Source organism: Palaemon carinicauda, chromosome 23, assembly GCF_036898095.1.
Source record: "Palaemon carinicauda isolate YSFRI2023 chromosome 23, ASM3689809v2, whole genome shotgun sequence".
Taxonomy (NCBI): domain Eukaryota; kingdom Metazoa; phylum Arthropoda; class Malacostraca; order Decapoda; family Palaemonidae; genus Palaemon; species Palaemon carinicauda.
The window spans coordinates 89579916-89604915 of record NC_090747.1 but is presented as its reverse complement, the minus strand read 5'-3'; the positions used below and the strand labels follow the sequence as shown (position 1 = coordinate 89604915).

The 25000-nt window shown below is 38.5% G+C and overlaps 2 protein-coding genes across 2 annotated transcripts in view; both read left to right on the top strand.

Annotated features, from left to right (window-relative positions):
- LOC137616987 (uncharacterized) overlaps positions 1 to 6212 on the top strand; it is a 12562-nt gene extending 6350 nt beyond the window's left edge. Inside the window, exons 2-4 of the mRNA XM_068346852.1 lie at positions 1041 to 1306; positions 3843 to 3947; positions 5815 to 6212. Of these exons, the coding sequence (XP_068202953.1) occupies positions 1041 to 1306; positions 3843 to 3947; positions 5815 to 5983 (540 nt within the window). The 3' untranslated portion in view covers positions 5984 to 6212. The remainder of the gene's footprint in view (positions 1 to 1040; positions 1307 to 3842; positions 3948 to 5814) is intronic.
- Positions 6213 to 11577: 5365 nt separating this feature from the next.
- Positions 11578 to 25000, top strand: part of nbs (nibrin) — a 54789-nt gene continuing 41366 nt past the window's right edge. The window contains exons 1-3 of the mRNA XM_068347148.1: positions 11578 to 11790; positions 14917 to 15050; positions 22626 to 22786. Of these exons, the coding sequence (XP_068203249.1) occupies positions 11715 to 11790; positions 14917 to 15050; positions 22626 to 22786 (371 nt within the window). The 5' untranslated portion in view covers positions 11578 to 11714. The remainder of the gene's footprint in view (positions 11791 to 14916; positions 15051 to 22625; positions 22787 to 25000) is intronic.

Below are 25000 nucleotides of genomic sequence, written 5' to 3'. Positions count from 1 at the left end.
AGAAACACAAAGTATGAACTCCAAAACATGAATATAACGGTGCCGGGTCTTGGACTAACAGTTATAATGCTAATCATCTGCATAACTAGATCATCTGTGTCATCGGCATTTTGCGATCTTAATCAGAGCTCTGTGGTGACGTAAGGTACGTCTACGTCAAATATGTCACTCCACAAGGACATAGATGGAGAATTAGGTCAGTGATGTAATGAGTGTGTACCCATCTACTCATCATTATTGCGTTATAGTAACAGCATCGCATAGATTATGGCACGTATTACTCATTCACCTCGATAAAGTACTAATTTCTTGATGAAGAAATTCTAATAAAGGATTAATACGTGTCATAATATGTTCAGTTACAATAATTTCTTTGTTTATAGTTCTACTAATGTATGCGCCCCGTCAAAAATGACGGCTGAATAAACACACACACACACACACACACACACACACACACACACGTACCTGTACCCCCTTCTTACCTAGGTATGATACCCCGTCTCCCTCTACCTGAATTTGATATGATGTAAAACTTAAATTCACTAAGGTAAACCTGCATAGTTCGCAATACTTACAAAGTACCACGTATGTTATTGCACCACCTCCATTCCCATCTCTCTCTCTCTCTCTCTCTCTCTCTCTCTCTCTCTCTCTCTCTCTCTCTGAGAGAGAGAGAGAGAGAGAGAGAGAGAGAGAGAGAGAGAGAGAGAGAGAGAGAGAGAGAGAGAGAGAGCATGAACTCCAGCTAAACCAATGAGATTGATTATATTACACCAGGGTCAGATGAATTTTATCTCTGTAGGATTATTGTTTATAAAGTACATTGGGAAACTGAAAAGTTAAATCTAAAGAAAAGATACTGTGGAATTAACTGGTGTAGTATTTAAAGAAACGCATATAACATGTCCCTTCTTCAAACCGATTCAAGCAATCTTTTTCTTATACCTCTGTGAACAGGTAAAATGGTGCATCAACTTCCATTTATACATTTAGCAACATATTCCATCCTTTTATTCGTCTCCATTTTCCATCAACAGGTAAAATGGTCCATCAATTTACCCTTCGACACCTATTCCGACTACAAAGCAAAATTCCAGTTGGCGCTGCCCATTAAGATTCCCTTCCCAGCAGCTCTCGTTGCCTCCCGTAGCCTCGACGGCAGTCCAGATTACGTCTTCTCGGAAGATTTCAACCACGAAGTCTACGATTACAGCAATAACATCACGCTCTACAACAGGCAACGAAGGGCGGCCCGGATGGAAAGAACTGTCATCTATAATACCATCGAAGGAGCTATTGAACAGTAAGTCTCTCTCTCTCTCTCTCTCTCTCTCTCTCTCTCTCTCTCTCTCTCTCTCTCTCTCTCTCTCTCTCTCCAGTAGTCTGCAGTAGTGGAGCGCTTGTGGTGAAAGGTACAGTTGGACAAAGGAGTTCCTGGCACACCTCCCTTTGAAGAAGTGTACCCTGTCACACCCTTATTGCAGGGTGAGTTCTTGTGTTTAGCCCCGAGCACACCCTCTTCTACCATCTCTTCCTTACATCAGCTGTTTGGTTACTCGCCGAGCAGTAAGGGTATGAGAGGGTGCACTTCCTCAGAGCGAGTTGTGCCACGAATTCCTGTGTCCAAGTGTACCTTTCACCCCTAGCGCTCCATTACTGCAGACATCCAGATAGGAAAATAGATAAAGGGGTGATAAACCACAGCTATATGTAAATTGAAATATTCACCAGTAGACTTTTTCACCAATAAGACATGTACGCTGATAAGGGTGACTCCAAACTAAAAAATCCATTATCTCTTTTATCTTTTAACTACTGAATCAAAGATTAACCTCAATATAGAATATTTTTCAAAATATTGATTGGTTCACCAGCAGTGCATTCTGTCTTACAAGTCCATCTTGTACTTCTTGAATATTAAGACCCTCCATTCCAACAAATCTCCCGATCAATCTTGTCAGCAAAAGCTTGGTCTGTCTCTCCTTCCTTTCAGAATTTCCAAATCATACTTTTTTACCAATCTTTTGCACTCCATTTAAGATATTAGAACATATTAATATCATCACTTATAGCCATTTTCACACTACCGTTATTATTAAACATATTCCACGAATAATATTTCCCTGAAGACTTCATGTATCATTTCTAATTAACATTCTACAGCTACATTTAAAGGTCGTTCATAAATGGCAAGGGCAATGAATAGAACAATGTCCTAGAGACTGATGTATACATATGATCAGACCCCAAGCCCCTTTCCATCAAGCCAGAACCAGGGATGACAAGATAATGGCTCCTGATGAGTCGGAAGGTTTCTGTTTCCCCAATTGCTGTTATTGCTTTTGTACAATTCAACCATTCTAAGCAACTTCTCTGGAACTTTGTTCATCCTCAAGCAGCAAAACATGACTTCCTTGGTATTCTATCATAAGCCTTCTCTAGATTTACAAACACGAGAAAAGCTTCTGATTTCCCTCTAACCTCTTTTCATGTTTAAAGTTTTAAAGGCCACTCATGAATGGCAGAGGCAAGGGACAGTGACATTGCCCTAAAGACTGACCATATATACATATGATCAGCCCCCAAGCCCCTCTCCACCCAAGCTAGCACCAAGGAGGGCCAGGCAATAGCTGCTGATGACTCAGCAGATAGGCCTATAAGCTCCCCCAAACCCCCTTCCTAACTCACAAGGATGATGGGGTTGCAGAGACCAAAGGACATAACGAGTTTGAGCGGGACTCAAATCCCACTCTGGCAATCACCATTCAGGGACGCTACCGCTCAGTTCACTTTGCTATAATAATGGCATCCACAGTCCTTCTTCCCCTCATGAATCCATACTGATGTGTCCCAATCTTCTCAATCTTACATATACTACACTCTCTTAAACTTTCAAATCATGCCCTATTAGTTTACTTTCCTTGTAGTTACCACATTCCATGACGTCACATCTGTTTAAATACAGATACCATTAGACTTCCCTCCCAGTCTTTAGGCATTATTTCCTCGTACCATGTTACTCAAATCCAACATCTATTCTTCCCCTCTGTAGCTAGTATCTAGAACATTTCAATCTGAAACTCTGATAGACCTGGTGCTTTATTTTTTCTCATTTTACTCAATGCATGGTTCACTTCTGTACTCCGTATTTCCATCATTGGCCCCTCCACCCATTGTGCTTCTCCGAGCTCCTCTCTCTCTCTCTCTCATTTCCAGTATTTAATAGTTGTTCAAAATGCTCTCTCCATCGCCTCTAATTGTCTTCATCCCAATGCAGTATATTCCCATCTCTATCCTTGATGACTCAGCCGTCCCAAACCCTGTCTTGATCCACAAGCAGTCATCTTTGTCAAATCCCACACGGCTCTTCCACTATCAGTTCTTGTAATCTGCTTTGCTTTCTTACTCCTTCCTACAATGACCCTTCTCTAGTGTATTCATCAACTTAGTTCCTATACAACTCTTATATTTGACTCTATCATTGGTGCTTCTATACGGTAATACACATGCACACACAAATACAATATATATATATATATATATATATATATATATATATATATATATATATATATATATATATATGTGTGTGTGTGTGTGTATAGAATAGTCGGATTCCTACCTGTTAATCTATTCGATTGGAGAAAAAGAAAAAAAATATAGTTTGGTTTGATATCCCAGTAGCTCTTTACATCAATACATTTTAACTCCCAAAATGAAATACCCTAAACATGTTTTTTTTTTTTCTCCCCCGTATGGTTTTATACCCAAGGGGCCTTTCATATCTCTACATTCGTCTGCTCCAAAATGAAATTCTCTAAACGAAATCTATTTTCCAGAATCGGAGCCAACGGGCGTCACTGCATGCTAAGGGCAATTTGCGACGTTGCGGAGGCGCCCTTCGACCAGGGAATTTTAGGGGATATCATAAACGCCCTTTTGACGTAAGCATATTTTTCATTACATAATAATTGTCTTATTTACTGTTTCAGTTAATTCTAATAGTCAGTCCTTCTCGATCATGAGGCTCAATACTACACAGTATTCTAGAAGTTTTATTCCAGCTGTAACCAAATTGTGGAATGATCTTCCTAATCGGGTAGTTGAATCAGTAGAACTTCAAAAGTTCAAACTTGCAGCAAATATTTTGATGTTACTGTTTTTAAAATATTTTAATTGTTAATTTTTTCTTGTGTTTGTTTATTTCCTTATTTCCTTTCCTCACCGGGTTATTTTTCCTTGTTGGAGCCCATGGGCTTATAGCATTTTGCTTTTCCAACTAGGGTTGTAGCTTGGCTAATAATAATAATAATAATAATAATAATAATAATAGAATTTGCTTGTTATGGAGTATCTGATCATCATGACTAAGTAGACATCCGCGAACTTGTTTGTTATCATTTCAATGCGCTGGTTCAGACACTTGTAAATTTGAGTAATTAAGTTCTTTTCATTATTGCTATGTAACTAAACGGCTCTTATAAGAAAACAATAAGCTTTGAACATACCACAAGGCATATGCATACTATAATAACAGCTAATCCGGTTAACAAATAACTCCCTTTATCTTGTATCTCAGAGCTTCAATTGCCGGCCGACCAGTCGACCCAGATGAGAATCAAGACTAACAAATAACCCCTTTTTCTTGTATCTCAGAGCTTCAATTGCCGGCCGACCTGTCGACCCAGATGAGAATCAAGACTAACAAATAACCCCTTTTTCTTGTATCTCAGAGCTTCAATTGCCGGCCGACCTGTCGACCCAGATGAGAATCAAGACTAACAAATAACCCCCTTTTCTTGTATCTCAGAGCTTCAATTGCCGGCCGACCTGTCGACCCAGATGAGAATCAAGACTAACAAATAACCCCTTTTTCTTGTATCTCAGAGCTTCAATTGCCGGCCGACCTGTCGACCCAGATGAGAATCAAGACTAACAAATAACCCCTTTTTCTTGTATCTCAGAGCTTCAATTGCCGGCCGACCTGTCGACCCAGATGAGAATCAAGACTAACAAATAACCCCCTTTTCTTGTATCTCAGAGCTTCAATTGCCGGCCGACCTGTCGACCCAGATGAGAATCAAGACTAACAAATAACCCCTTTTTCTTGTATCTCAGAGCTTCAATTGCCGGCCGACCTGTCGACCCAGATGAGAATCAAGACTAACAAATAACCCCTTTTTCTTGTATCTCAGAGCTTCAATTGCCGGCCGACCAGTCGACCCAGATGAGAATCAAGACTAACAAATAACCCCTTTTTCTTGTATCTCAGAGCTTCAATTGCCGGCCGACCTGTCGACCCAGATGAGAATCAAGACTAACAAATAACCCCTTTTTCTTGTATCTCAGAGCTTCAATTGCCGGCCGACCTGTCGACCCAGATGAGAATCAAGACTAACAAATAACCCCCTTTTCTTGTATCTCAGAGCTTCAATTGCCGGCCGACCAGTCGACCCAGATGAGAATCAAGACTAACAAATAACCCCCTTTTCTTGTATCTCAGAGCTTCAATTGCCGGCCGACCAGTCGACCCAGATGAGAATCAAGACTAACAAATAACCCCTTTTTCTTGTATCTCAGAGCTTCAATTGCCGGCCGACCGGTCGACCCAGATGAGAATCAAGACTAACAAATAACCCCTTTTTCTTGTATCTCAGAGCTTCAATTGCCGGCCGACCGGTCGACCCAGATGAGAATCAAGACTAACAAATAACCCCTTTTTCTTGTATCTCAGAGCTTCAATTGCCGGCCGACTGGTCGACCCAGATGAGAATCAAGACTAACAAATAACCCATTTTTCTTGTATCTCAGAGCTTCAATTGCCGGCCGACCAGTCGACCCAGATGAGAATCAAGACTACGACACGTACATTGAGGCAGAGCTCCACGGAAAGCTGAACGGAAACTGCGAACAGCGATATATTAAATGCAGAGTGTCGCCTTTCGATCTCATCCCTCAGTTTCTGGAATTATTGGTGTAGGGAACAAACGATTGTTAGGTTTTTATATTTATGTTTAGTTTGTAGTTTGTTGTGAATGTCGTTCCTTCCCTGGAAGGATTTTGTGAATCCATTTCTGATGGCCTGAAGCAAATTCTGTTTCTGGTGTCAGATTATTTATTATGAGATACGGTTAAATAGGATAGTTTTTTATGTAGTTAAGTATTAATTTATAATATATGAAATTAAATCAAGTTATACCTAAATGAGAGAGAGAGAGAGAGAGAGAGAGAGAGAGAGAGAGAGAGAGAGAGAGAGAGAGAGAGAGAGAGAGTATTAAAATCGGGCATTTCGTTTCGTGAGAATTGCTTTCCCGGCTGAGAAAATTTTCATTTCTATATTCTTAAAAGTTTCTAGTTATTCATTTACTTTGAAAGTTTAAATACGGCACTAAATACTTATCATTATTACCGTTACCTTCCCTCCTGTTGCTCTTATCATCCCTGTCATTAATACCCCAATAATAAATCCAATAGTTTGGGATACAAACTTCCCTAAGCTGGGTGAGATAAACGAGGGTAAATATCTAAGAGAATTAATACATATCGAACAGCCAACAAATCGTGTCGACACGAGAATAGGTACAGATGGTTTCAAATTTTGAGGACCAAGGTATGTATCTATTGTATGTACTAGAGCTTTCAAATATTGTATCAGGCCTCAAGACTATACAACAAGCTCCCATTATATATCCGGAAGACTGAAGATATTAAGGTTTTCAAGAAGAGACTGAAGATTTCATAGTTTTCTTAGTGTTTCGATAATGTGGATTTGGCAATGAAACACGCAATATGCTGTGTAATACGCGATATACCTAAGAATATTTAGGATGAATTGGTGTTGTAGGTCCTGTAGGGCACAAGGTTTCAGATAAAAAACAGACCACAAAATGAAAAATGAAAATATTTAGCTCTGCCACGCGAGGCAAAGAATATGTGGATACATATTAGCAGCGCTTTATTGAGTGGGATGAGGTCTGCTAATCGCACTTTGAATATTTTGTCTCAACCATTGTCTTTTATCGTGGTTTATCTTGTGAATCCATTGTAATCGAGCCATAGAAATATAGAATTAGTAAGTTCTATTGTTTGTACATGTGTATTATTTAAGCCTCCTGCTTTGTTTGTTTGTGCAGTATATTGTTTATACCTTCTTTGATTTGTAGAATGTTTGGCATTACGGTCTAGTGCTGGCTCAGGAAGATTATTCAGCGCCTATTTTTGTTCCCTATGATCTTTATTTTAAACTTTAGGTTATTTTCATTCACGTGCATCACAAAATAGAATTCATGTATCGTAACAGAAATAATCAGGTATTGGCCAGTTTTCCAAAGAACTGCTAACCTGAAAGATAAAAAGATGATGTTGATGGATTCTGGTGCAAGAAACTACATTGTCTGGGTCTTGAAAACCTTTGAATGCTGGACGTTTTTATAGACAATAAACTCCATATTGTTCGGTACTGCAATATATCAGGTTAGTTTATTAATTAATCAAGATGTTATTGCACTATGGAATACTATGCACCACTTGCAAGTCTCAATACTAATCACATTGTGTACTTCCTGTGGTGAAGAAATGTCTTTTCTCTCATTAGGAGATAATTTGAAATTCATAAATAATAACCTATGAGTTTTGAAAAACAAACTTTTCTCCAAAGACGCATTTATGCTTTAACTAATCTAATTTAATGTTGTTAATGATCTTGAAATATTTAATTTTGATTGATATTATTTCTATTTTTTATTTATTTCCTTGTTTCTTTCCTCACTGGGCTATTTTCCCCGTTGGAGTCCTTGGGCTTATAGCATCATGGTTTTCCAACTAGGGTTGTAGCTTAGCTATTAATATTAATAACAACAGCGGCAGGATACTACGTGTTATCGAGGCTGAGGTAGTTTTGAATGACAATCGTTTTTATTCAAAAACATTTCCCTCGTGAAAAGAAATCTTCCAAATGAATAAAACAACTTTTACGGAATAATGGTATTATTATTATTATCTATCTAATTATATTTCTTATGTTAGTAACCATTTAAAGGTTAAAGGTGTCTGGTTTCAGTTCCATCAGAATAGATGCTCACCAGAACGTCAGCCGGGCAAGCCCAACCCCCAACTGTGGTGCCCAACCACAGCAGTGGCCTCCCCAGTAAACAGCTTAAAATCACAGTCCTGGGTGGTGATCGATCTGCTGCCATGCGAATGCTAGGCGAACACGTTACCACTGTACTAGCCAGGAGAATATGCCAACATCTTTGTTATGTTTGAAAAAATACCTACACAGTTTTATCAATAACTTACGAAAATTCAGTGTTTTAATTGAAAAGTTTTATTAATAACATGAAAACGTGAATATGATTATCTATGTTTTTTTTTTATTATGATTTCCACACTCTTCTTAATTTTATATTGATAAGGATTAATTAACTCTTTTCAAGGTTCAATTCTTACTGTATCAAGTGCTTATCTTAAATATTCTTATTATCATAAAATTTTGTTGGCATTGATGATAATTCAAAAGGAGTTAAAGCTGGTTTACACCTGGTGTAGAAATGAAGCGGAAGAGGAAAATGTTTATTAATGATCCACAGAAATATCTTTATCCCATTTCCTTCTGCAAATAAGACATACCCTGCTCGATAAAAGACCATTTCCACGAAATTTGAACTTCTGAAGTTCCTCTGATACATCTATTTGTTAAGGATTTTCTTTCAATAATTGGTAATGTATTGAGCCTTGCAAAAGAAAGGATAACAGTACTACGCTCGAAAACTGTCAAAAAAAAAAAAAAACTCTTGAACAGAACTACTCAAAGGCTGGTATCCGAGATAATTGATCTAGATATCCGACCATTTGTACACCTTACAAAGACCTTGTACCCCTTCATCAAGGTACATACACTAGAAAAAGCTAGATATCTTCCTTCTGCAGAGCCAGTCTTCTAGATTATTCCTGCAGAGCCACCAAAGGCTGGTATCTGGAAAAATTGATCTAGATATCCGACCATTTGTACAATTGACAAAGGCATTGTAGGCTATTCCTTTATCAAGGTACATATCATACGAGGAAAAGCTAAGTTTCTAGGTAGTAGGTTAGCCAGGGCACCAGCCACCTGTTGAGATACTACCACTAGAGAGTTATGGGGTCCTTTGACTGGCTAGATGGTACTACATTGGATCCCTTTCTCCGGTTACGGTTCACTTTCCCTTTGCCTGCACATACACCAAATAGTCTGGTATATTCTTTACAGATTCTCATCTGTTCTCATACACCTGACAACTTTGAGATTACCTAATAATTCTTCTTCACCCAAGCGGTTAACTACTGCACTGTAATTGTTCAGTGGCTACTTTCCTCTTGGTAAGGGTAGAAGAGACTCTTTAGCTATGGTAAGCAGCTCTTATAGGGGAAGGACACTCCAAAATCAAACCATTGTTCTCTAGTCTCGAGTAGTGCCATCGCTTCTGTACCATGGTCTTTTACTGTTTTGGGTTATAGTTCTCTTGGTTGAGGGTACACTCGGGCCCACTGTTCTATACAATGTTTCTTCCTCTGTTTTTCTTATGTTTTTATAGTTTATATAGGAAATATTCATTGGAATGTTACTGTTCTTAAAATATTTTATTTTTCCTTGTTTCCTTTTGTCACTGGGCTATTTTCCCTGTTGGGGCCCCTCGGGCTTATAGCATCCTGCTTTTCCAAGTAGGGTTATAGCTTAGGAAGTAATAATGAGAATAATAATTCATGTATAGTGTTTGGCCAGTTTTCATTATTACGCCGGTCAGTGAAAATTGGCGATGGTGTTGTCTGATTGCTCATAACAAACCAACCGGGTGTGGGTGGCAATTCTTATTCATTTTCATCTGCATATTTAACTCCCACAAGTTTTCATTCCTGATCTTTTCATTTAATATTCGCTCTCATAACGAGGATGAAGGCCACTAATTAAAATTAGGACTACACTAGGCCATTGTTTCCTATGAATCTCATTTTCTGCGTTACTTTTATTTTATTGCTACTTGTCAGTATTGGGATTGAATGTTTTTCCCGACCATAAGCAACAGTTTTAATAAAAATCTTAAGTTTTACTTCTATACCTTGTTATCAGTTTTGAAAACCTTTTGTGGTATTCTTTAACTCTCTTCAGATTGATGGCCACATGTATGTATGTCACCAGCTCTCTGGTAGGATTTTGCAACATATCCACTCCGAAAGGAAGAATTAAAGCCCTCTTAATTACTCCTTCTCAAAACGTACAGTATGCCTGATTAAGTGTTGATCTACAGCCAATATAACAAGAACCAGGTGTAAAGTCCAACCCCCCCCCCTCCCCCCATACGAGTGTCTTGTTTCACGAATCACGCCATAACAATCAACGGTCAGCATTCACTTCCTAAAATAAGAATAAAATTAAAAGTTTGACTAAGGTTACAGCTGTACTCGATGTGGCTGAAAACAAGTGAAAAAAATTACTTGTAATGAGGCAAGACTCCACGCCCTCACTGTCACCTATTGCTTAATTACACTTGTTAAAATGACTCGATGGCCGTCCAGCTTGTGCTGAAAGCATATTCCCTATTTTAAAGGGGGATTGTTTATATTTCGCGTAGGGAAAAATGTTGGAACAACCACTGATTCGTATATTTTCCTTCTCACTTCCAAAGCCAGTTTCTTACTTTCCTCGTGTCTTTATATTTACTTATTTCTTTGATCATGTACGCGACCCTTTAGCTTTTATACTCATTATCTTTCTCCGTGCACTATACTTCCTTTACCGTTCTTTTCATATGCTTTAATTTTGGCTTCTTTTGAGAGAGAGAGAGAGAGAGAGAGAGAGAGAGAGAGAGAGAGAGAGAGAGAGAGAGAGAGAGAGAGAGAGAGAGAGAGAGATTATTATTATTATTAGCTAAGGTACAACCTTACTTGGTAAAGCAGGATGTCATAAGCCTTAAGGCTCCAACAGGGAAAAGTAGCTGAGTGAGGAAAGGAAATAAGGAAATACATTTTTTTTTTAGAATTAGGTTTTACTTTTTAATAAAACTGGTTATGCTACTGTACCCTTCATTAATTGAACACATTTGTTCAAAGTCACTTGTACTTCAGTCCATTGCCACGAGGCGGAACAACGTAGATAAGAAAATGGAAAAAAAAAGTAACAAGTGACTGTTGTTTGATCTGTAAAAATGATTTTTCACTATGAAATAATTTTTAGGCGATCATTACAGGCGCAGTGATCTGCATTCCATTACTTTGCAATATTTTAAACTTAAGCATATTGGTAATGCCAAATTACCCAATTTATACTGATCATTACATTTTCATCATGTTTGAGCGAAGATAGAAGAAGCATCATGTTTACCAAAAGTTGTTGTTGGTAAGTGAAGTGTTGCCAGATTAAATTTATGAAATATATTTAGATATTTATCCCTAATACGTAATTTTTTATGAATAATTGAATATGTGCTGTCTGGCAGAAATAATACATGCAATTCTATCTGTTATAGAATTTTAATATCAATAAATAAAATTTGTGGATAATATAGTATTATTTTAAGAAACCTCGGAAGTAGATATTGGCAACACATGTTAAAGGGAGGGAGAATCAAGAAATATGAGGTTCTCTTTGCGCTACAGGTTTACGATCATCACAAACCCACTGTCAATAGCATAACAAGACAGTACCTGACATCAATGCTAAGTATTATACAGACGCAATGTGGGTCCTAGAGAGAGAAGAATCCAAAAACAGCGATAGCCAATTAGTGAACAAAAGTGAAGCAGAGTCTTCAGGTAAGACACTTTCCATTTAGGCCTACGGTACTGTTGTGTTGCTTGGTCCAAATTCCAATGGTTCGGCTGTTGACAGGTCTACTTCCTCATTTTTGTTTAGGATAACGTAGATTGTAGACATGCAGATGCAAATAACAACAGATCTCTTTATTATTTGGTTGAGAAATAGAGAGGGTAGGCCTATGATTTCAATTATTCTGACCCTGGCTCTTGTACAGTCGGCCTTGTCTTCAAATTTATATACAGTACTACCTTCATAAAGTTTACCATGAACAATGCACAGGTAAATGTTTGAAGAAATGTTTTATTTATATACTGATTCACCACATTATTACTTTAGGTTTGTTCCTATGCTGATCCAAACTTCTTATTTGTATGGGTGATGTTTATGTATTATAGGGGCCACCTGTATGTATGATTATGGCTAACTTAGAATAAGGCAGTGTAAGGGGGGGTTGCAGGGGGTGTTAGCGACCCTGTTAATTAAGTAGGTAATGACATGGCTTGTAGGTTAGGTTAGGCGGGAAAGTTGAGGTTAGTTGATGTCCATTTTTAATCCACAAGGGAGGAATTGGCCGCTGACATACAAAGGCTCCTACCAGCCATATGTCATAGTTGCCATCTCAGACTGTTCTCCCGCGCTTTAATTACAACTCCATACTGGATTACAGAGTGCCCATAGGGTAGGGAAAGGATATATCCGTTCAAAGGGCTATATGGGGTCACTCAGATCGTAGCCCTCTCCTTTGGTAGATAATTAGGTAAGAAAATGGTTTCTAGGTTAGGTTATTAGGTTTTAAATCTTAGGTTAGGTGGTGTTCTTGTGTTTGTTTTCCCCAATTATTTGCATTAGAGGAGTTCAAAGTATCTATATACACATCAAGAACACTTCTTAATATTTTCATTAGGAATATTGTGCTGCTATAGTAAATATTTAATCACATTTTAATTACTGACCCACTCGGTCCCAACCAAATACAAAGGCTCAGAGGACGAGTCCCCTATTTCATCCTATATGTACTTGTTACTGTACTTAAAATTTAGGAAAAGGATTTAGAATAAAATTTGTCCAGTGTATCTCAGAACTTCCTAAATTATAATCATAACTGATCCTTTATTTAAAATTTCAATATGCTCATAATATTTCCAAGTCTTGTGGAGTTCTTTTGCATGCCACTCTCCATTCTGTCCCATTATTGTTTTGAACAGTGCAGGTTTAATGATGTGCAATTTGAATAAGACTTTAGGTCGACATAGTTCATGCCTTGGGCAAAGCAGTCTAGGGCAGAGATAAGGTACCTGCTTCCTCTGCTTTCAACTGTCAAGGTTGAAGTATTTTCTCAGGCTTCAAACAAAGATCTGACTCTCAAGACTGTGAGTTGGCAAACTGCTTGGCATTTTGTATGTTGCAAGTCCTTCCAAGGGATGGAAGTAGGTCTCCTTTACTTGTGTTACTGAGTTCGTGGCCAAGACCCAGAATCCGGCAGTCTAGGATACCATGTTTCAGTTTTCCAAATCTTTTCTTCATGTGGTTTCTAGAAGGAATTAGTATAACTTGCTTCACTGTCCTGTGAATGCTCTGTAGCACTACCTTAAGAGGTCTTGGTGTTTAGGGTTTATTAGCACGGCAGTATCAAGAGAAAGTTAACCAAAAACTTTGATGTTCTGGCTTTGTGAGACCATCAGATGTGCCTTTCTTTCAGCCAGTGAGGGGATTAAAGGTCCATTTTGGGCGAGGGCTAGCAAAGTCATGGGTATTGGCTCTAATCTAGCTTTTAGGAAGAAGTCAGTGGTGTAGTTTTTGAAGCAAAGGTATTTAAACAGCAAACAACTTTCACCTCAGCACATCAACAAGTCCTTGGATATTTTTACTCTTGGTCCACTGGTGACTGCTCAGCAGATTGTATAACCCAGCTTATCTCCCTAATGGGACTGGAAACATCTTATCCAAGATAATGGTTTCAATATAAACCTAGAATTAAAGGTAGGATAACTGGCTCTTTACTTTTCTTTCTTGAGAGTGTTGCAGTATTAAGCAAAAATGAGCTAGACATGATGTCATATACAGACGAGCTTCATAACCAAGCAATGTTTCTTTTCATATAGTTTTTTAAGAAATTTCTCCTCCATCCTCCCTGTCAAGGGGGAGGATAAATAGAATATATTCAAACTCATTTCTTGTAGCCTAAATGAATATTGTAAGGACATCGTCTTACCCGCCGTGTTTCCTCCCCCTGGACTCTTTTCTGTATATTGTAACTTTATTATTTATTCCACACAGTGGATTTTTGTATAACGATGTTGCGCTCTTTGAGAGCTTTATTTTCATGTATAATGTATATTTCATTAGGCTACCACCTTGGTATTTATGATTTATATTTGAATGAAAACACAAATGATTTTTGAGGTTGGAAATGTTTCCCTCCCGGGCTACTTATCCGTCCGCACTCTGTAATATAGTGACCGTTGCATGTTCAGTAGATAGTCAGTCTCTCTCTGCTCGTCTTGTCCTCACAATAAACATTCAGTCAACAGTTTCTATATAAGGTTATAGGTTCTCCTGTCACTGATTGCCATTAAAATTGTTATGGGCCTAACCCAATGTCAAAAACATCACCATGCTTAGATCATTGGGGGGTTAGGAGGCCTCACTTCTGCTCCAGGTGTTCTGATATTTCCTAGGAATGTTAAAACTGCCAGGATTTGTTTCATAGGGACTTCCTCCATCCTAAAGATGAGTCTCCTATTAATGAACAATAGTTTTATTTCTGTAGGAACAACTCATATTTCAAATGTAATTTGTATTTTTCACAACTACTAACTGTAGTCCTTCAAATTACGTTTCCCGTGTAACTAGAGTGTCTGGCTGATTGAAGGATGGGCGGGGCTTGCCTTTCACCCACTGGTAGTTATTACTACCTTCGTAAATTTTTAATGGATGTTGCAGCGGAAGTCATACTCCTATTAAAGGACTTGGTTTTGTATAGCTGGAAAAATACAAATTACTTTTAAAATTTTATGGTACAGTATTTCATTTATTTAAGACTGTTGTTTGAGCTAGATTTGATTGTACAGTGTTTCTCATTTTTATGATAAAATTTTTTCAGATTTTATTTTACTTTTCAGCAAATATTCACTACCTTCTGTGTGGGCCCTCACTGATAGTAGGACGGAAAGATGGTCACATTCTCCTCTTAGGTGACAAGTCCATTAGTCGTCAGCATGCGAGCATCACTTTAATACATCATGCCAATAACCTTGTAAGTTGAAAATTTATTCTTGTTTAAATTTCTGTTTATTGAAAAAGAGAAATGTGTGGCGGGTGGGATTGTAAGCTCATGATGTATCATGCCAGTCTACCAGAACTCATGTTCATGTTAGGGTTAGATGTGAAATGAGTTCTCTATAGTATTTTGAATCTTAAGGAACTTCAGAAGTTAAAACTTGCAGCGAATGTTTTTATGTTAAACAGGCCAACATAAGTCTCTCCATAGTTTATATATGACAGATCTATTGTAACGTTGTTACTGATCTTAAGGTATTTTTTATTATTTATTTCCCAGGTAGTTTATTTCCCTATTCCCTTTACCTGTTGGAGCCCTTAGGCATCTAGCATCTGGCTTTTCCTACTAGGGCTGTATCTTAGCTAGTAATGATAATGTTACAGTTAGCCCTCATTATTCGTGAGTTCTATCTTTGTGGATTCGATCATTCACGATATAGAGAACCGTATAACCTATTGAATAAAAATCATGTATTCATGGTTTCGCTTTAGATGCTCTCGTGGCCTGACTGCACTCCTTCGCACCAGTATGCTTCGCATCGTTTCCCTCTCCAACACTTCATCTCTTACTGACTTGGCCTCAGTCTCACATTGTCTGTCCTTGTGTGTACATCTCCCCCTTCAGTCCTTTTTATGCTAAATCATGAATGTAAAAAAAAAAAACTGTACCTATTCAGTGTGTTTATTGTAAATGTGACACGTACATTATGCTGTAGTGGTTTGCGGACTGCGGCCAGACGTAGCCCCTAGACTGTCTAGTGTCCAAATGCCGACCACACCCCAACTTTTCACTACTCAAAAAATATAGTGGAATACTGGGCAAGGGGACCAAGCTAGAACCTCAGAACTTCCTAATACCCAATCTTGAGTATATTGTACCATCTCTCTCCTCAGCTGTACTATGTACTGAGTCCTAAGTAAAGAGGAGCAGTATGCTTTCTAGGTAAGATGCATCTTTATTTCAGGTTAATTGAATATTAGGAACATTTGGAGAGGAAAAAAAATGAAATTATTATTTAGAGGCTTGGACATAAAACACTCTCTGGGAGGAAATTTATTGAAAAAAAAAATTTATTTCTAAAATAAAAAAATAGTACATTTTCCAACCTAACACTTGAATATAAATTTACAGTCATACAATAACTAGACTAAAAAATTATTTGAAAAAATAAACTGTTCATCTGTTTGACACTCCATATCAATACGAAGTCACTAGGAACAGCTTATTCAGTAAACAACACATTAAAGAAAATAAGATTTAAAATACTACCAAACTACCATCCCATCGGATTTCAGATGCATAACTTATACTGTAAGCATTAACATCACGACAGAGCTTCTTTGGTCAAGGTAGATTTAAGAAAGCTTCAAGCTATGGAGAACCCCACAACATTGTGGTTCCTGATCTAGGTAACTGTTCAACAGGGTCTGGACATTGACAACCCTTGAAGTTGGGCTATCGCCAATTTGTTCCATAACTGGAATACAAACCACAATATCTAATAGTGGTTTGTTCCGTAACTGAAATACAAAACACGCTATTTACATGGGGTAATTACTTCGGCGTAGCTGAACGACGAGCCATAAAAGTTTTAACGAGGGTTTCCTACCCCGCCGCTAGTTAGCGGGGGGTAGGGAGGGGTAGCTAGCTACCCCTCCCCCCTCACACACATCGGTGAATACTTCACTTTACTTTTGGCTCGCAGAGACGTCAGACGTGTCTACGCTCTCCTCGTTTTTGATTGCCATAATTTTGTTTGCTTTCTCTTTTCAGTGTGTGTGTGAAGTTGGCCTCTATTTCTCATCATGCGTACATGCCCTGGACTATCTGGCCGCCCTTGTGGTACCTTTATGTCGGGCTTGGACACGGATCCTCACTCCTTATGCCCGCAGTGTAGGGGCCAACTATGTGATAGGTCTAACGTGTGTATTGAGTGTAGGGAGTGGTCTACCTCCCAGTGGGAGAGGTTTGCCCGGCGACGTAAGAAGAAGGCTAAAAGGGATCTTTCTCCTTCGGAGGTTTCTCTGAAGAGAGAAAATCCCAAGACTTCTTCTTCCGCCACCCTTTCCTCCTCCGAAGTTCCCTCTCGAGCGGCCTCTTCCGAGAGGCTGGTGAGTGGTAGCGTAGACCGTAGTGCTGTTAACCGATCCCGGGGTGAGGGAGAGGTAGTTGCCTCCCATAGCGAGGCGGCTGCCCCTCCCCCCCCGGAGGAGGAATTTGTATCTAGTAATGATCTTTTTCAGCTTTGGGCTTCCTTGGGGCTGCAGGGTTCGCCCTCCAAGGAAGCTCTGTTTGACATGATCAAACTGGGTGCGGCCGTCAAACAATCTCCAACTTCAGCGGAGATTGATCCTCTGTCTGTGGTTGACGTTGTTGTGACTGAAACATCCCGTGGGTCTAGCCAAACGCCCGTTCCTGTGGCTGAGGTAGCTGAAGGCTCTGACTCCCCCTCCGAACATCCATCGAGGGAGGAGCTTAGTCCCACTGTCTCTCCTGCCGGTGATTCTCTCTCTCGGGGGAGTTCGCTAACAGAGACTCCTCTTCGGAGGCCCATCGATGGTCAGCCTGCTGATCCCACGGCCCCTCGTGTGCGTATTAGGCGGAAGGCTCGTCCTCCCCTTCGCCGTAGAGGCCTTCCTTCCCCCTTCAAAGGGGTTAAGAGGCGCCTCTTCGGCTCGTCGTCACCACATTCCTCTGCGGAGGAGACGACTCGCCGTTCTGCTGTCCTGCCAGCTACCAACCTAGACCTCTCCAGGTATCGTTCGCGATCCCCTTCGGAGGATGGTCGTCCTTCGGGACATTGTGACCTGTCGCCCAGACCATCTACCTCTAAAGCTCCTGATGCGTGTGATGCGCCACCTGATACTGCCACTGCGCAGTCCCCAGGCCCTTCTTGCCCCCAAGCGCCAGGCACCGCCTGAACGCCTGCCTGCCTATGTTGCTGCTGTTCCTGTCTAGCGCCTCGGCGCTCACCCTCGGTCGTTCCCGCCTCCGTTCCAACAGATAACCCGTGTAGTGTCATATACCTCTAGCACAAAAAAAAAACGCAATAACTCTGTTAATTATGGCTGAATTAATATGATACTTACTCACAAGACTTTAGTTGTGGTGCAGTTCACTGCCAAAGATTCACAATTTTTTATATCCCAAAGTATATCAGTGAAAATTAATGCAGAATGATCCCCGTAAGCATTATTAACATAATAATTATAGTTATAGAAATTGTTTGGGAACTAGCCATTATTTTAGCCTTTTTAAAACCCTTTAAGGATAAGTTTTCAGCAGCAAATTATCAACCAATTGCATTAACATCATGGAGAAGATGGTGCTCTCTCTCTCTCTCTCTCTCTCTCTCTCTCTCTCTCTCTCTCTCTCTCTCTCTCTCTCTCTCTCTCTCTCTCTCTCTCATTAATTATCCGTGAAAATTAATGCAGAATGATCCCCGTAAGCATTATTAACATAATAATTATAGTTATAGAAATTGTTTGGGAACTAGCCATTATTTTAGCCTTTTTAAAACCCTTTAAGGATAAGTTTTCAGCAGCAAATTATCAGCCAATTGCATTAACATCATGGAGAAGATGGTGCTCTCTCTCTCTCTCTCTCTCTCTCTCTCTCTCTCTCTCTCTCTCTCTCTCTCTCTCTCTCTCTCTCTCTCTCTTTTCTCTCTCTTTTCTCTCTCTCGCTCTCTCTCTCTCTCTCTCTGTGTGTGTGTGTAAGAAAAAAGTGTAGATATGAGCGAGATATATGTTAAACATAAATTAGCTTATATAACCCCTATCTTCAAAAGTGGATCAATACTAGAGGCAAACAATTATAGACCTGTTAGTCTAACATCACATATTATGAAAGTGTATGGGAGGGTAATAAAAAAGAAAATAATGAACCATTTGGTTAAAAATAATTTGTTTAATATGGGTCAACACGGTTTCGTTCCTGGAAAAAGTACACAGACCCAACTGATAGCACACTATGAAAACATATACAAAAATATGATAAATGAAAAAGACACATGTGATCTATCTAGATTTTGCAAAAGCCTTTGACAAGGTAGACCATAACATATTGGAGAAAAAAATGAGAACGCATAATATTGTGGGAAAGACAGGAAAATGGGTAAAAGAATTCCTGCAAAACAGAAAACAGATGAAGCCCAGGTAATATCTGGTGTGCCACAAGGTACGGTATTAGCTGCACTGCTGTTTGTTATTATGATCTCAGACATAGACTGTGATGTTGAAAACTCTGTAGTGAGAAGTTTCGCTGATGACACAAGAATAAGTAGAGAAATTACTTGTGATGAAGATAGGAACTCACTACAAAGAGATCTAAACAAAATATATGAATGGGCGGAGATAAATAGGATAGTATTTAACTCCGATAAATTCGAATCAATAAATTATGGAAACAGAGAAGGAATGGTATATGCATACAAGGGACCTAATAATGAGACAATCACAAACAAGGAAGCAATTAAAGACCTTGGTGTAATGTTAAATAGGAATATGTTATGCAACGACCAAATAGCAACACTGTTGGCTAAATGTAAAGAAAAAATGGGAATGTTATTCAGACACTTTAAAACAAGAAAAGCTGAACACATGATTATGCTTTACAAAACTTATGTACGTAGTACACTCGAGTACTGCAATGTGATATAGTACCCACACTACCAAAAGGATATTGCGCAAATAGAGAGTGTACAAAGGTCCTATACTGCTAGAATAGAAGAAGTTAAGGACCTTGACTACTGGGAAAGACTGAAATTTTTAAAACTATACAGTCTAGAAAGGAGAAGAGAACGCTACATGATAATACAAGCATGGAAGCAAATAGAAGGAATTACTGAAAACATCATGGAGCTAAAAATATCAGAAAGAGCAAGCCAAGGTAGATTAATAGTGCCAAAAAATATACCAGGTAAACTAAGAAAGGCGCACAGGACATTAATCCACTACGCACCAGCATCGATAATGCAGCGACTATTTAATGTGCTGCCAGCTCATCTAAGAAACATATCAGGAGTGAGCGTAGATGTGTTTAAGAATAAGCTCGATAAATACCTAAGATGCATCCCAGACCATCCAAGACTGGAAGATGCAAAATACACCGGAAGATGCATTAGCAACTCTCTGGTGGATATACGAGGTGCCTCACACTGAGGGACCTGGGGGAACCCAAACAAAAAATAAGGTAAGGCGCTCTCTCTCTCTCTCTCTCTCTCTCTCTCTCTCTCTCTCTCTCTCTCTTTTTTTTTTTTTTCCTTGAAAGGGCATATGACTGCAAGCAGATACGGAAAAAAAGGCATATGACTGCATGCAGATACGGTACACTAAAAACCATTCATAATTTGGGATTATGGGGAGAGATACCATTGTTCATTCAGTCATTTATTTCACATAGATTTTTTCAATTGAGAGTTGGGGAAGCTCTATCAGAAAGGAAATGTCAGGAAGGAGTTCCCCAGGGTAGTGTGCTGAGTGTAACCCTATTGCACTAGCCATTAATGTAATATCTTCAGTCATTTCTCAAAAGACTCTCTCAACACTATATGTAGATGATCTCTCCATATCATTTACTAGAGCTAGAATGGCAATGGTTGAGAGAAAATTACAATTCTCAATTGACAAAAGTATTCAGTTGGCTGAAATTAAAAGGTTTTAAGTTTTCGACAAGCAAAACTACCGTTGTTCATTTCTGTTGTATTCTGGTAGTACATCCAAACCCAGATACAGTATATACATCAAAGGTAAATGGATCCCATGTGTAAGTGAAGCTAAATTTTTAGAATTGATATTTTTTATTGTAAGCTTACATGGGTTCCTCACTTGAAGGCATTAAAAACTAAATGTCTTGCGGCTATGAATCTTTTAAAAGTATTGTCCCATACATCATGGGGGCAGACCACAAAACTATTTTCGGATTACCCAAGTCCTTAATTTTTTTAAAAATTAGTTATGGGTGTGAAATATACTCCTTAGTCACCCCAAGCCGATTAAAGATATTAAATTCTATACATCATGCTGGTAATAGATTGTCCATAGGAGCGTTTAGAACTTCCTCTATCTCAAGTCTCCTTGTTGACGCTGGAGAATTACCATTAGACCTTCACCGAAAGTCTTCTATTATTGTTCGGTATTAGTTTAGGTTGCAAAGACTTCCTAATTCTTTAGCTTCTCAGACTGCAAACTTTGTGAATCATTGTAGATATCTTGAGTTACACCCAAAATCTCCTCAACCTTATGGTTTCCAGGTAAAACATTAATAAACAGTCTTGATATAGCAAGAAACAGAGTTCTTCTATTTAGGATATCACTAACCCCTCCATGGTAATTACCACAGGTATCTTTTTGTAAATATTCTATTGATATAATAAAGAACATGACTGAATTAGAAGCTAGGTCAATTTCTATGGAACATGTCAAAGAACATAGGGAATCAACTTGTATATATACTGAGAGCTCCAAATCTGATGCTGGCATTGGCTTTGGAGTATATAGTAGTTCTTTTAACTGTAGAGGTGCACTTCCTCTGATATCTTCTATATATACTGCCAAACTATATGGCATACTAATCTCTGGTGAGAAAATAGCGTTAAAAGAGGAGGGCAATTTTATTTTATTTTTAGTGATGCGACAAGTGTTCTACAGGCTTTAGAAGTTTTTAATACCAGTAACCCTTTAGTCTTAAAGACTTTAGAATGACTTAATTATTGGCCTGAAAGGTATAACAGTTTGATTTTGCTGGGTTCCGGCACACGGTGTGTGGAAATGAAGAAGCAGCTTCACTGGCAAAGTAAGCTGCAGCCGAGTTGCTACCAAGAAGGTATCCCCTTCATTGTAATGATTATTTACCAACAATTAAGAAGTTTATATAGATTAATTTGCAACAGCCTTGGGATAGTTTAACTGAAAATAAAATGAGAGAAATAAGTAATTTTATATCCCCCTTGGAGATATAATGTGATGCCCTGAAAGGGGGAGACTACTCTTTTTCGTCTCCGCATTGGTCACACTTGGATGACACATGAGTTTCTAGTGGCTGGCTGACACCTACCATATTGCAACTGTTTGATACCCTTTACAGTGAGGCATTTGATGACTTGAATGCCACACTTATAGCACAGAAAGAAATAGATATCTGTTTTAGACTTGAGGTGATGATGGCAGGTTCATCTTTGCCAAGATCCTGGGATATAATTGTCATGCAATGCTAGTGGCATTTTTAAATTTATTTAAGAAGCAGATCTTCTGAATGCTATTTAACTTTTATAACATATTACTTTTCTGGCTTAAATTGAATATTCTTTTGCTCTTTATTTTTGGTAAACGATATTGACGTCAATGACCTATGTCAGGATGCCAGAGAACTTCAAATCATTCATTCAATAACGGTTGGTTTCAGCTGTCCCCGAAATAATACTTCTATGATAAGAGCTCTAGGTTTGTATAGTTAGGAAAATACAAATTATTCCAAATTTGTCGTATTACTTAAAAATGAATGATAATTTTCAAGTATTTTAATAATATTAATTGTACTGATTTATTTCAGAAAATCCCAAGTATTTTACCAGAGGTGAGATTGAAAGACTTAGGAGCAAAGTATGGAACCTATGTTAATGGTGGTATTGAAAGTAACCAGAAGTTAATGGATGAGAGAGTTCTTGTCAATGGCGACCGAGTTAGATTTGGGGTGATTGAAAATACATGGAGGTAAGACTTTAATCTAAAAAAAATTTCTCTTGTATGTGCAATACTATTGAGAAAGATGATGATGATAATTATTGATTTGAAAATGCCTTAGTCTTCCTTATTCTTTTCATTTTGCTAATTTCCTGAAACTAATGAGTTGAGTAATTGTATTATGATAGTTCACATGTTACAAATACTCATTTTACAGAGTGATGACTAAACTTTTAAAGTCATAAGGTTGCTGTATTAATTGTTATTTTGTAACTTTAATTTCATATGCATCCTTGTAATTTCAAGAAATTCATCATCATAATCACTAAAGAAATTACAATGTTTGAAATATATCTTAGTTGCTTTTTTGGTGTTAGAATTAAGAGAGGCCTAAGCATGGTAAATTTAATCTTTAAAGTGTTTTAGGAGTACAGAACCTAAAAGTACTACACTAATGAAATATCAGGAAATAATAGAGGATTGATATGAAATCATATTTGTCAAGATATGAATGGAAACAAGTCGTCTTTATCACGGAGTTTTCTACGACATCTTAGATTTTGATAAAAGCTGTAGAAGAGATTTGACGTGTTACTTGAGTCTAAAACTTTGGTAACCGACAGCAGAGTTAACCTGAGCTACCAAATGGGATTGGAAAATTATCATGAACAATGTAAGCACGTACACTGAAGAACCATAGTTTAATCCGAGAACCTCAGACTTGAGAGAGGTGCCCTTTAGCCCATGATGACAAAAGACAGAAAACTTCTGACAACATGTAAGAAACAGAAGGAAATCAGATAATAGATGGTTAATGGCATTTGCTAGATTAACTTCTTGAGATTCCTTGGGGCTGTCAAAAAGTCATCTGGGGTAAAACTCTTGGTTCTGAAATAGTTGGAATAGTGCATATGAGCTAAGTATTTATTGAAAATATTTATTATTTGTTCCTTCACAAATGCAAACCATTGTTCTTAAAATAGGATAATATCTTCAGTGGATAAAGAATACCTATGTACTTGTTGCTGATCTTTCCGACTATTGGATCTTTTATTCACTTAAGATAGGTGTTTGTTTTTGTGGTTGCTTAATAGTTGAAGCTTATCAAATTTAAGTATGTGGTGAAGGGAATTTTTTTCCTACAAGGATAAAAACCTTTTGTCGTATGTGTTTTGTACTTTTGAAGAGCGGGACTTAATGCAGGTCGCTCTGTAAAGGGGGCTCCTCTCGTGGAGGTCAGGACTGTATGTAGTTCCCCTCCTGAAGGCTGGGACTAATTGCATTTTCCCTCCTGAAGAGATGGAAAACATTATTATTGTTTAGTGCTGTTGTTTGACTATCTGGTGTTTGGGTCATTTCACTGGACTGTTGTATGTAGAAGCTGTGAGGAAAAGTAAAAATGAAAAACAAAATATTTAAGATTCCACAGTTCAGTCTTTATTTTCTCTTTATCTACCCTTACTCTTAGGAGGAGATGGAGTATAATCACCCCCAGCACCCTCTGGGTGTCATCCCAGTGCAAGTAGGCAGAAAAATTCTATGACTTTTAAAAACATCCATAGAAAATATCATTTGGTCTTCTACTCTCAAAAACAACCATGGAAAATATCATTTGGTCTTCTACTCTCAAAGATTTTGTTACTCCTTTAAGTGTATCAATTGTATATTTTTTCCCATAGAACTTTTTGGAGGTTGATAAATAAATCTCTGTGAAGTTTGGCACTGAAAATTTACATTTGCTTGTTTCAGAACTAGCTGAAGACAATCATTAAATTGGATAATGAGCGGTTATCCAGCTGGTGAGGGTATGGACCAAAGAGCTTGGACCCTTTTCCAGCTGAAGAGTTTTCACTTTTATTTTGGTCGCTGACATGTACACATGTACAGTTAGAACCCTACAAAACTGAATATCCCTCTTTTCACGAAGTGATTGCAGTTGGTAACAATAGAATGTAAGCAAGAAGTTAATGCTTGCCTGGGGAAGGGTGGACACTTCAACCAGTTTATGGCTAAACCGGCTGTACATTCACACTTACTCTATGTCTTGTGGGGAGCGTGATTGTTACAGTCATCCCCATGCTCTGAATATAGGTCGTGGCCTCTGGTTTAGTGGCAGGCATACGCCTTGGAAGTGAAGAAGCTAGCGAAGCTTTTGTCTGAGTCGGATTTGGCAGGGTCCAAGAAAATTCTGATGGTCTTTCACTACTGTACTTTGATCTTCTCAGGTGGTGAGGCTGGTCCTGG